This window comes from Cicer arietinum, chromosome 7 (genome assembly GCF_000331145.2).
Source record: "Cicer arietinum cultivar CDC Frontier isolate Library 1 chromosome 7, Cicar.CDCFrontier_v2.0, whole genome shotgun sequence".
Taxonomy (NCBI): domain Eukaryota; kingdom Viridiplantae; phylum Streptophyta; class Magnoliopsida; order Fabales; family Fabaceae; genus Cicer; species Cicer arietinum.
Window position 1 is genome coordinate 50081070 of NC_021166.2, and position 11195 is coordinate 50092264.

At 27.3% G+C, this 11195-nt stretch overlaps 1 protein-coding gene across 3 annotated transcripts; it reads right to left on the bottom strand.

The window, feature by feature from the left end:
- Window positions 1–4043: 4043 nt before the first annotated feature.
- On the bottom strand, window positions 4044–9177 carry LOC101509681 (AT-hook motif nuclear-localized protein 7-like). 3 transcript variants are annotated; one of them, XM_004510888.3, is made up of 7 exons: window positions 9066–9177; window positions 8859–8899; window positions 7687–8105; window positions 7526–7593; window positions 6888–7019; window positions 5305–5466; window positions 4044–4648 (listed from the first exon to the last, which is right to left on the bottom strand). In XM_004510888.3, the coding sequence occupies exons 3-7, from the start codon at window positions 8054–8056 to the stop codon at window positions 4334–4336; spliced, it is 1047 nt and encodes a 348-aa protein (XP_004510945.1). In that variant the 5' UTR covers window positions 8057–8105; window positions 8859–8899; window positions 9066–9177; the 3' UTR covers window positions 4044–4333. The 3 variants fall into 3 exon arrangements, with proteins under 3 accessions (XP_004510945.1, XP_073219898.1, XP_004510946.1); XM_073363797.1 differs by lacking the exon at window positions 9066–9177 and having other exon boundaries at window positions 8859–8998; XM_004510889.4 differs by lacking the exons at window positions 8859–8899; window positions 9066–9177 and adding an exon at window positions 8213–8329.
- Window positions 9178–11195: the final 2018 nt, after the last annotated feature.

Here is an 11195-nt window from a genome sequence, read left to right on the forward strand (position 1 = left end):
CGACTTATTCTTTATCTATATCTCTATAATTAAAAAGCTAACAATAAAAAATATGTTCCGATTATAAATTTGATTTGTCAATTACTTTTTTAATTCATTGTATATAAATATATTACAGTATTTTAATTATATTTTAATTATATTTTAATTATATTTTAATAATTAATAATTAAAATGTAGCAATCATAAATTACCATAAAATATATAAAAATATAATCATTACATATTAAAAATCAATAACAAACTTATTCACAAACAATCCAATGAAATTTAAATTAAACTAAATAAAAAATATTGAAAAAAGTCATTTAAATTGGCAAGCCTTTGAAAAGATAACAGCGAATGATTTTTTTTAAATAAACATTAAATTATACATTAAATATTTTTAAATTAATTTATAATTATATTCATTTTTATCTTATTACCACCACTTAGGGTACATATTTTATTCCTCTAATACAGATAATAATATTTATCTATATAATTTGTTCATGAAAACAAAGACACTCATCTAAAAAATATTAGACTTATAGATTGGATGATTGATAAATTAGAGTAGATTATCATTTAACAACAAAATAATCAAAATCAAGTAGTTACGTCTTATAATTCCCAACATTTTATTTTGTGTTGTTGTAAAAAATTGTATTTTGAATTAATTCATTATAAACACTCTCCAACAAGATAAATCAACATATCTTTGAAAGAAACAGGTCACATCATAACACTTTTAATCAAAAATGAGTTATTCAAAGCTTAAGTGAAAATGAGACATAAAACATAAAATATAAGAAATAATAGTTCATTTAATTGTCAAAAAAGAAAGAAAAATAATAATAGTACATTCAAAATAAAAAGTAAAATTAAAATAATGATCATATAATTAGTATAGGAAGAAAGTATTATATAATGATTAAATATTTAAAACAAAACAAAATATACACAAACAATTACTCATCTTTTTTCTAATCATATTTTTTAGAATGAAAATCGCTCATATTACAAACTTTTCAATTGTGTATATAAATAATCATTCATCCTTTTTAATCGTATTTTTTAGAGTGAAAATTACTCTTTGTTTTCAAACTTTTTAATTGTTTCCATTCTATTTATTCATTTGTTACACAATCAACTATTTTTATAACTTATAAACTTATAAATATTGAAACTTTTTTAAATCAGATTAATACATTTGTACTTTATAAATATTACATTCAAATTTTAAAAAAAATAAAAAAAATTATAAATTGAACCGCACAATGCATGGGAAATATTTTAGTTCCAAATTGTTCAATCATTCTCTCGATTGTTTCTCTTTTTGTTGGGTTCTAACATGTTTCTTAACTTGGTGTTAGAGTCATGGTATCCACTTTGAAGAGATGATCCTTAATTCATTTATTTTTTCTTTTTTTCTCCTTTCATTTTCATTTTCTTTGTTTTTGATTCCAAATATTCACCATTTTTCTTTCACGTCATATTGAAAGAAACATATGCTCTCAATCATTACAACCAATGACACGCCTCAATAAGTATAGTTAAAACTAAGTTTTTTTTTCACACTCAAGAGTTCTAATCATGTCTAAATTCTTACATGATAAAGAGAAGGTTGCACCAAATATTGTTATTGATGTAGAACAAAAAAGTTTTTTTTTGTCAAATCTTGAATGGAAAAATTTGTGAAGACAATTTCGTTTGGTTGACATTCATGATTTATTGGAAGTTATGGTTTCGAATTTCTATTTATTTTTGTGTGTTTTTGTTGGTGTGATGTGATCCTTGATGTATGTCAATTTGCTCAAGTGCCAAATTATTTCTCATAGGTTTATGATAACATAGATTATTTCTCATAGTTAAGCATTGTTCATTCTCAATATGCTTCTATCATATGATAGTTAAACATTTTTCTTTGTTTTTGCCCTAATGTGGTCAAGCAATTTTTCATTATTTATGTTTTTACCCTATGATAGTTAAACAACTATCATTCTCTTTGTACTTCTTTCCTATAGTACTTATTCTTTGTTTGGTAAGATTTGGCAGTTGATGTCTCCATGATTGGAGTTCTTGATTCTAATGGTGTCTAATGGTGTGAATATCATGGAGACTTGGAAGAAGTTCAAAGAGGCCCAAAAATAGGTCGAAGAATTCTAGGAATTATCATTTAAGCACATCAACTACTACCACTTTCTACATCATTTTTTAGTCGATGCAATTATGACTTGTATTGTTTTTTCTCATTAATTAGTTACATTATATTTTCTTTTTTCTTGAATTGTATTGTTCATCGCAAATTGAAAATGTTAATCCACACTTCTAATTTCTAGAGTTGTTAGATATTGTTAAGAGATGGTTATAAGTATTTATAAATTACTTAGTATTGACTACAAGTTAGTTAAGATTTATTAGTTTGGTTATGATCATTGTATAAAGTGTATCATATATTCATTATAATCAATTTTTTCATTGAATCATTTTTAAATAACTTAATATTACCCTTAATTATTTCTTTTTTTTAGGGTTTTACCATTTTTCCGAACACCTTAATAAGTGGATTTCCAATACATTGGACTAAAAGTCATTTCATACACAAGACTAGTTGATTTGAATCTGTGTCCCTTCTATGACAGAAAATTTGACATGTTTGTGAAATTAAAAGTGAATAATGATACATTAAGAAAAATGAAGTTCAATATATCATAAATTATAATTAGAATAATAAATCTTAGTGAATTCCCGAGTATAAATTTGAATTTCACAAGTCTAATAATTATTGACTTCAGTATATATATTGGAGAGATTAAAAATTTCATATTTATTAAAAGCCCCAAAAAAAGAAGCCTTCAAAGTTTAAATGTCCCTAAAATTATGAGTTAATGGGATCTATGTGCTTTTTATTTATTAAAAAAATAAATTAAGAGATACTTAGGTACCACTCATTGAGGAGACCATCAAGTTAATATCATGTAAAATATGAATTATATCATGGCAAATAATGAAATCACTTTTGCAACGTATACCATATTTAAAAATTACTACGCGACAATTATCGACAACCCTCTTTAAAAATATAAAATTAACAATTCTTTGTGTTTTTATATTTGAGATATGACTTAATGGTAATAGTTCAAAGAAATGAATTTTTTAAAGACACAATCATTTTCTCTCATTTTTATCAACATACATTAATTAAATTATTATCTCAAATATAAAGACAAAAAATCATACCAAAAAGTATCATCAATTTTCAGCTAAATTATAAATAATTTTAAAATATTAACCATCTGTAGATCACTTACCATCTAAATCGAAATTCCCTATACTCAAACTTCCTATTGTGCTCAACAATATCTAAAAGATATTTCACCGCTGCCGTGTTAAAATAAGAATTAGTTTATAAGTCAATCACAACTGTATCATTAGTTTCTAATTCTGTAAAAAAGCATATATTAGTAATTGAGTCTCTATGGTACTTCAAATCGATTAAAGATTATCGATTACAAATAGAGATACATACAGTAATCCTGTAAATGAGTTCCAATTGATTTTCTCTAACACTTGAACTGGCAATTTTTAAAATGGCAACATCAATATTTCATAAATCAATCAATCTGTAATACAATTCTCTTAATTTAATCTCTGGATCCTAAATTATTTCTAAGAGACAATCCTATCATTCATTTATTTACTATAAATAAGCTAATCAACATAAAGTTATGCTAATAAATTGCACCTTTAAATGTCAATCAAATTATGAATTTTGATGTTAAAAAATAAATAATTAAATAATTTGAAATGTTGATATATTGCTAAAAATCTCAACCAAGAAAACCCTCTAATGGCAACTTAAATTTAAAAGTTAGTATTTACAAAATCTCCCTAAAATCTTATTAATAATGGCAATGTATGTTGCTAGATGGAATTTATAATTCAAATGTATCATTTGAAAAAAACAACCAAACCAGCCCTTCACATTAATCCAAAAGCCTTATCAAATGAACATCCAAAAACCTTATCAGATGAACAGCATGAACAAAAACAAACGCAAATGCTTCAACAAATTCAGTCATAAATAAATAGGCAAACAAGGTAACATTACATCAAAATTAGCCTACGCGTAATACCGCATCTACCTAATCGGCCGATAAATCAGATACTCTACCTAGCTGCAACTAACAACAGTGTAAACTACATCCTATAGTAACAGATATCAGACAACATGTTTGAAACAATCTAAGATAATAATAGAGAACACTGTAAACATAAAATAAAACACCTCCCTTGTGAGTGTTGTCACCAATACTCGAGACAACAAACAATTGCAAGTTGATTTATCAGCTTAACTATCAGGCAAAGATATGTTTATATCAGTAGCTGACTTTCTTGAGTCAGGCATCGAGTGCATGTTGACCCAGTTGTCTCTTCGAAAGGTGGTGTGTGGAGGAGGAGAAGTGAAACTCGAGTTAAGGGTTCCGGAATTTTGCAGTACATGATGTCCACCAATGACATCTTCTTTTTCAGCATTGTTAGTTTGGTGTGGTGGTGCTGAGGATACGGCAATAGCTTGAGTAAATGTGGCTGCTGCATAATCGGATTTCGGCTTCTTTACTTTCTGATCTTGATGGCCGCTTGGTAGAAAACTTCCCACCACCACCTGATATAAACACCAGGATAAACATAATTAATCTATGAAGCACTGGCACAGACGCAAACAACAGACACAAAAGTGATACATGACACTGATAATAATTTGATAAATGGAAGAAATTGATTGTAACCACATGTGCTAGCGTAGTGTCGGTGTTAGGAACTAACATTTTTGACACCAAACATGCCTTCAATTGAAGTGTAAGTGATCCTTCTTTTTGAGGAAGAATTATGTTTAGCTTGGCCTACTAAACCAAAACACTCTCCATTGCAATTGTTGAGACATAATATTGCAAGTTTAGGGCCTATTTAGTATGAAATAATATTTTCTAATTTTATTGTACTTTCACTTTTAATTACAAAACTGTCACATAGTTTTCAATTTGTCCTGTTTCCAAAGATTTATATATGAAACATTGAAATCTTTGAAAACAGGAAATGGATTGAAAACAAGGTAGCAATATTTTAATTAAAAGTGGAAAATAGAAAATGTTTTCTCAAACCAAGCAGATCATTAGAATGACCACTTCTCAATTCTTAATCTTATTTTATTTGGCAATTATATTCAGGGCAATTATGTGTTCACTTTTCGATCACGAGTACCCATGAACTTGGTGCATTCTTGAACATGTCCCGAGTCGAGAAGAGTGAAAGGATGCTTACCTGCACAGGACTAGCAGCTATAAGAAGACCAGCGACTCCACCGCCTACAACACGACCATCAGGGCTAGCCAGCGAGACACTCATTCCACCTGACCTGCTTCGTGTTCCTTGGTTTTCAGTAGGCATGAATGATCCAGACAAGGAAAGAATCTCAAAACGACCCTGGAGAATATATTTAGAAGAAAAAAATGAAACAGAAAGATATTGCAGCACCATTATGAATACATCAGCATTGAAAAAAACTACAAATCCAAACTCAGTGATGAACTTAAGCAAATGACCATCAATCATGGCTGCTATTAGCCTTAGCCTACGTTTCATGACTTATCCATATCGAGTTTAGGTCAAAGGGTAACTAAAGCTCTAACTTCGAATTGAAAGGATAGTGCAATTTATATCTCAATATTATTTCTATAAACTGCAACAAGAAAAAAATGGAATATAACTGTCAAATTGATAATCAATTTATACTATATAAATTGTGTATGTTGATAACTTTTCACTATGAGCAGCAAATTGATTAATTGCACATAGCTTTTTTTAATACTACTTTTAACCTTCTCTATATTCTTGAATCATCATCATTCAATGTGAATCACCAATAATCAGATACAATCTAGTCTTCAACTACTAATAACAAAAGATAACATAATAACTACCAACACTACTGGTTTCCTGACTCGAAACGTTAGTAAATGCACCGTATCATTGAATTCAACTATCTCACCATCTTGATTAATCTACCAAACAGAAGTAACTATGACATCAAATCGACAATAATGCATCTATCTTGAAAGGGAGATACATGTCAAATATAAAACCATTATGGAATAGTAAATGCACCGTATCATTGAATTCAACTATCTCACCATCTTGATTAATCTACCAAACAGAAGTAACTATGACATCAAATCGACAATAATGCATCTATCTTGAAAGGGAGATACATGTCAAATATAAAACCATTATGGAATAGTAAATGCACCGTATCATTGAATTCAACTATCTCACCATCTTGATTAATCTACCAAACAGAAGTAACTATGACATCAAATCGACAATAATGCATCTATCTTGAAAGGGAGATACATGTCAAATATAAAACCATTATGGAATAGTAAATGCACCGTATCATTGAATTCAACTATCTCACCATCTTGATTAATCTACCAAACAGAAGTAACTATGACATCAAATCGACAATAATGCATCTATCTTGAAAGGGAGATACATGTCAAATATAAAACCATTATGGAATAGTAAATGCACCGTATCATTGAATTCAACTATCTCACCATCTTGATTAATCTACCAAACAGAAGTAACTATGACATCAAATCGACAATAATGCATCTATCTTGAAAGGGAGATACATGTCAATATAAAACCATTTATGGAATAGGCGTGAGTGGATGTTTCCTTTTAACATGCTTATTAATTTAGAGAAGTTTTTGAGTTTATGACTAAAGAAAAATAAAACAGAACAAAGTATATCAGTAACCAGACAGAAGTTTAAAATGAATTTAGGCTTTAAACATATAATAAAATAAAAAATTAGTCAATGGCATGATTTACTACCGCACCTCATAGGTCAGAGTACCGCCAGAAGAATCTGGATGACGGAGTGTAACATTTGAAATTACACCCGTAGCAGATAATATGCATATAGCTCGGGGACCTTGCTGAGAAAATGATATTACTTTATTTGTAATATCCTGCAAAAACCAAAGAGTATAGCAAGATAACATTATTAAATATCTTAGAAAGTAACAGCATCATAAATATACACATTGATTAGGAAGGTATGAATAAACGAGGGGGAACGAAACGCGAAAAGTGAATATTCTGATAAGCATGATAATCCGCCAACAATCTTGAATTTCCATTTTGATTTGCAGATCCCATTAATAGAAGAAACAAAAAGTCTCATATAATTGTCATCCCCATAACTATGAATAAATAAACTAAAAACCTTCTAAAAAACGATAAATGACACATTTTTCATTAGATTCCAAATTCAAAATGAACAAACAGATAAATCTACACAGCATGTATAGTTTTAGACTTAACCAGTTAAACATCCGAAAATTGAAGTGGGATGCATATGCAAGTATTATGGACCCTCAAGGATAAGTATAAATAACAATGATTAAGACATACATTCATGATTCAGCACACCTAATATGAACTACATGAAGCTAAGTCGACACTGCAAACATACCTCGCCGGCATTGACAGTGATGAAATGCGGCATAAAGTGTGTACCATCAGAGTATCCATTCATTTCACCTAAAGAAGCAATATAAGTAATTAATTTTGATAATTGATAAACTATAATACTTATCAACAAGAACACTAAATGTATCAAAGACAGACAATTACCCAGATGATCCATCACAACTTTTTTCGCCTTCTTATATTCCATCCCATGTGGTCTCCCTCGCTTCACGGATGCGAAGTCATGACTAGGTGGAGCTGATGATGAGATAGGCAATGGCGACAATGCCATATTGACAGATCCATCTGGACCATATTTCCTCGGCCTACCCCTTTTCTTCTTAACTGCTGTTGTTCCATCCAAACCTACACTCACCGGTGAGACACCAACAGTAGCAGCACCAGCAGCCACAACTGCTGCTTCGGGGTTATGAACCGAGTTTGGAGCTTCACTCCTTGGTGCTACATGATAAGCCGATGGAGCTTCTGCACCTATCACGGTAACCCCGGAATTGATACCTTCTCTTCCTTCCATGCATATATCAAATTTTCACTCCCTCAAGTCTATATTATCAAATCAACACCTATAATCCAAAAAGTATAAAACAATCAGAAAATAAATGTAACTATAGAAGCATATTTCATTACAAACATTACAGATTTTAGCAAAAACACATCAATGCCTTGAAACCTTGTTGAACATGTTAGAGAGATAGAGTGAAAACTCATCAAAGGATCTCACAAATGAGGAACTTCATTTTAATACACAAAATCAGATTCATATCAAAAAACCACTACACAATGTTTAAAGTGGACATCATAACAAAAAATGCAGTTATTTATATCAAATTTGACTTCTGTTTTTACTTTAATCTCATCTTTGAAAATACCAGAACAAGAAATTTACCTTATAACAGGATATGAAAAAAATACAGATATATTACCCATTAAAATTTAAAACTTTAAAAGAAAACTAACAGCTATTAGTAAAATAGTACAATTTTATTAAAAAAATTATAAAAAAAATAAAAAATAAAACCACTTGGTTAAAAATATAGAAAAAATAGGTCAAAGAAAATGAGGGGAAAAACAATGATAAAATTCAAAGGCTTTTCAAAAATAGAAAAATAAACAGCACCCTTTAACATAAACTGCTTCATACCCAGCATTTTTCTGAACTTTAAAAGACAGAAAGCTGAAACTAAGGGTAGAAAATATAGTAATAAATAACAAAATTAAAAAATTAAAAAAAGAACAAAATTTCAGACAAAACAAAAATGAAAGAATATCAACATCATCATGCCATGGATATTCTTTCAGAATGCAAAGATCATGACCTGTCGCTGTGATTCCACACTTCAGCAATCTTCTTCTAAATCTGTAAAAAAAAATAAAAATAAAAACTTGTATTCAAGATTTTTTTCTTTTTTTCAGTTCAACCAGAAAACTCAACTAGTTCACCCCAGAAAGTGAAAATTTAAAGTACATAAAAATAAAATAAAAGGGGAAGAAATATTATCGGTCTGAAATTAAAAGGAACTTACAAATTTCAGGAGGTGAAAAAAAAAAATCTGTTGGCTTGTAGGTTTTTCCAAAGCTGCTAGAATTGAAAGTTGAAAAAGAGAGAAAATGTAAAGCTCAAAATAAATACTACTGTTACAACAATTAATTAATAATAATAATAATAATAATAATAATAATAATAATAATAATAAATTATGTTTTCCAGTAAAGAAAAAACAATAATAATAAATCAAGTAGAAAAAACGAAACACAAAACAAGAAAAAGTATTTCTTAATAAATAAAATAAGTTTTTTATTTTATTTGAAAATACCAAAGATAAAACAAGAAAAAGTATCTTTAGTAAAATAAGTAAATAAATAATAAAATAAGATTTTATTGTTTTTTGGTCTACCAATAAAAGATTTTATTTTATTTGAGGGAATTGCTAAACCCGATAAATACAATTTGGTTAAGAATAATTTGAGATCCGTCAGGGGCAAAAATGCGTGTTTTTAAATTTGAAAAAATGGTTAAAATGGTAAATGTGTTAAAAAGCAATAAATTAGAGGGTAATAAAATAAAGTCATGCCTTTTATTGTACAATTTAATTTGTTTTTTCTATTTAAAGCTGCAAAGGTAGGGTTGGACGGCCAAACCTTTATGTTGCCGCTGACCTGCTTTTTGTCTTTTTTTCCTCAAAATGAAACATTATGTTTTATATTATACCCTTGATGAAAATGAAATTTACATTCTGATGCCACTGAAGTGGAATTCTTTAATTTTTTCCCTTGTTTTTTGTTTACAATTTTTTCTACTATTATCCCGTATATGTTAAAAAGTTCTTTTTATTTTTATATCAAGAAAAAAATTTATCTGATAAGATTTAAAACTTTAATCCCCAAAATATATATTTTTTTACTTTTATGATTTCTGAATTATTATGATGATAATTTAAATGCAAATACATCTACTATTTAATATCAATTTCATAAATATCATATGTCATTAATTATTAATTATAATTTAATAATATAATTAAAAAAACCAATGTAAATGAGTTAAATATTACAATATAATGAACTAAAATTTAAATTTAAATTAAAAGAAATATTCATTACATGTCTCGAATAGGTATATGAAACAAAAATAATATAGTTAAAAAATTATTTATATAGAATAAAAATTAATATAATTAAAAATAACATATTAGGTTTTATACTTAAATATATTAAATTTGTCAAATGTCTATTATTATATAAAAATAAGAGAAATGATTCGTGAACATCACATTGTGATGTTTGATATTGTGTAATAATATATTTTTTAATTATTTAGTAATTTTTTTCTCTATTTATTGTATCAAAACAAAAAATTTTGTTTGTATTTTGAGTCTATACACACTTATTTACTTGTGTTTTATACACTGTCGATATATCGTGATCCAAATCTCACTCATTATGTATGTATTTCATATAGTAAATATCTGATGTTCCAAATTTTATGTCCAAATAATATTATTCTAAAATAAATATGATTTCATCAATTTTGTAATAATCAATTTATTTGATCATTTTATATAAATTAATAAAAATATATAATTGAAATAAAATAATATAATATAACATTTTTATTAAATATCTATCAAAATTCAATATATTTAATATCATCATAAATATAAATTAGAATACATTAAAGAAAAATATAAAATCAGAATACATTAAATTGAAAAGGAATGTATGTTATGTTTATTAAGAAATACAATTAAAATATAATTAATATTCCAAGAGATTTAAATTTAGTAAAAAAAAATAGTCTCTAATAACATGATATATATTCGATATTTAAATTTTCGTCAAAAAGAGATATTTATTTTAATATTGAATGTGTCAAATAAATTATATTAGACAAACTTATAGAAAATAAATCAATATCGCTCTAATAATTGAGTATATCATTATTTAAGGATAATTTTTTTCATACACATTAGAATAAAGCATAAAAAATAATAATTAAAAAAATTAATATATTAATTCTAACTTATCATTAATTTTTAATTTGTCATTTGTATTTATATTTAATTATATAAGAGCAACATAGTTATTATCATCGTAAAGAAAAAATAGATATTATCATAGAACAGAACAGAAGGCGTAACAAAATTAAAACAATT